The following is a 473-nucleotide window of genomic DNA, read 5'->3' as shown; positions in this document are numbered from 1 at the left end:
TGATACCAGTACCGCGACAATCGGTTCGATCAGGGCCTTCTTGATGAAAAATTCCACAAAATGACATGTTACCTCGCACTCGATTCGGTAATTCATGCACCTCTGGGAATGTCACTGAGTGGAGCAAGTGATACCCCACACGCTCACCGTTTTGTAGATGAAGGAGACCAGTACTTTCAATGTACACATAGTCACGATTCCGAACAATTCCAATGGATGCAAGAGGGATGTCAATCTCCATCCATTTGATCACTACAGCTCGAAAGGGATCATTTACTGTAGGCTCGATAATCGTAGCTAGAACTGCTGCTGCGTTGAAATCGTTCAAGTACGACGACTTGATTCGCATTGACTCGATTGTTGGACTCACAAGACCAAACATGTTTTCATCCAGTGTACCAGGTAGAGGTCCAACCATGAGCAATTGTGGAAGTTTTGCGTCGGGACTTTGGTACTTGCGCTCAAGGTACGTG

General features: G+C 45.9%; 1 protein-coding gene across 1 annotated transcript in view; it reads right to left on the bottom strand.

Moving 5' to 3' along the window:
- The window catches only part of PHALS_08904 (START-like domain), a gene marked incomplete at both ends in the record, with an annotated part of 2,366 nt that extends 1,948 nt beyond the window's left edge, over positions 1–418 (bottom strand). Inside the window, one exon of the mRNA XM_024724335.1 lies at positions 13–418. Within this exon, the coding sequence (XP_024575223.1) occupies positions 13–418 (406 nt within the window). The remainder of the gene's footprint in view (positions 1–12) is intronic.
- Positions 419–473: the final 55 nt, after the last annotated feature.

The sequence above is a fragment of the Plasmopara halstedii genome, assembly GCF_900000015.1.
Source record: "Plasmopara halstedii genome assembly, contig: Scaffold_323, whole genome shotgun sequence".
Classification (NCBI taxonomy): domain Eukaryota; phylum Oomycota; class Peronosporomycetes; order Peronosporales; family Peronosporaceae; genus Plasmopara; species Plasmopara halstedii.
The sequence above is the reverse complement of the archived record's forward strand: the minus strand, read 5'-3'. Positions and strand labels throughout refer to the sequence as shown.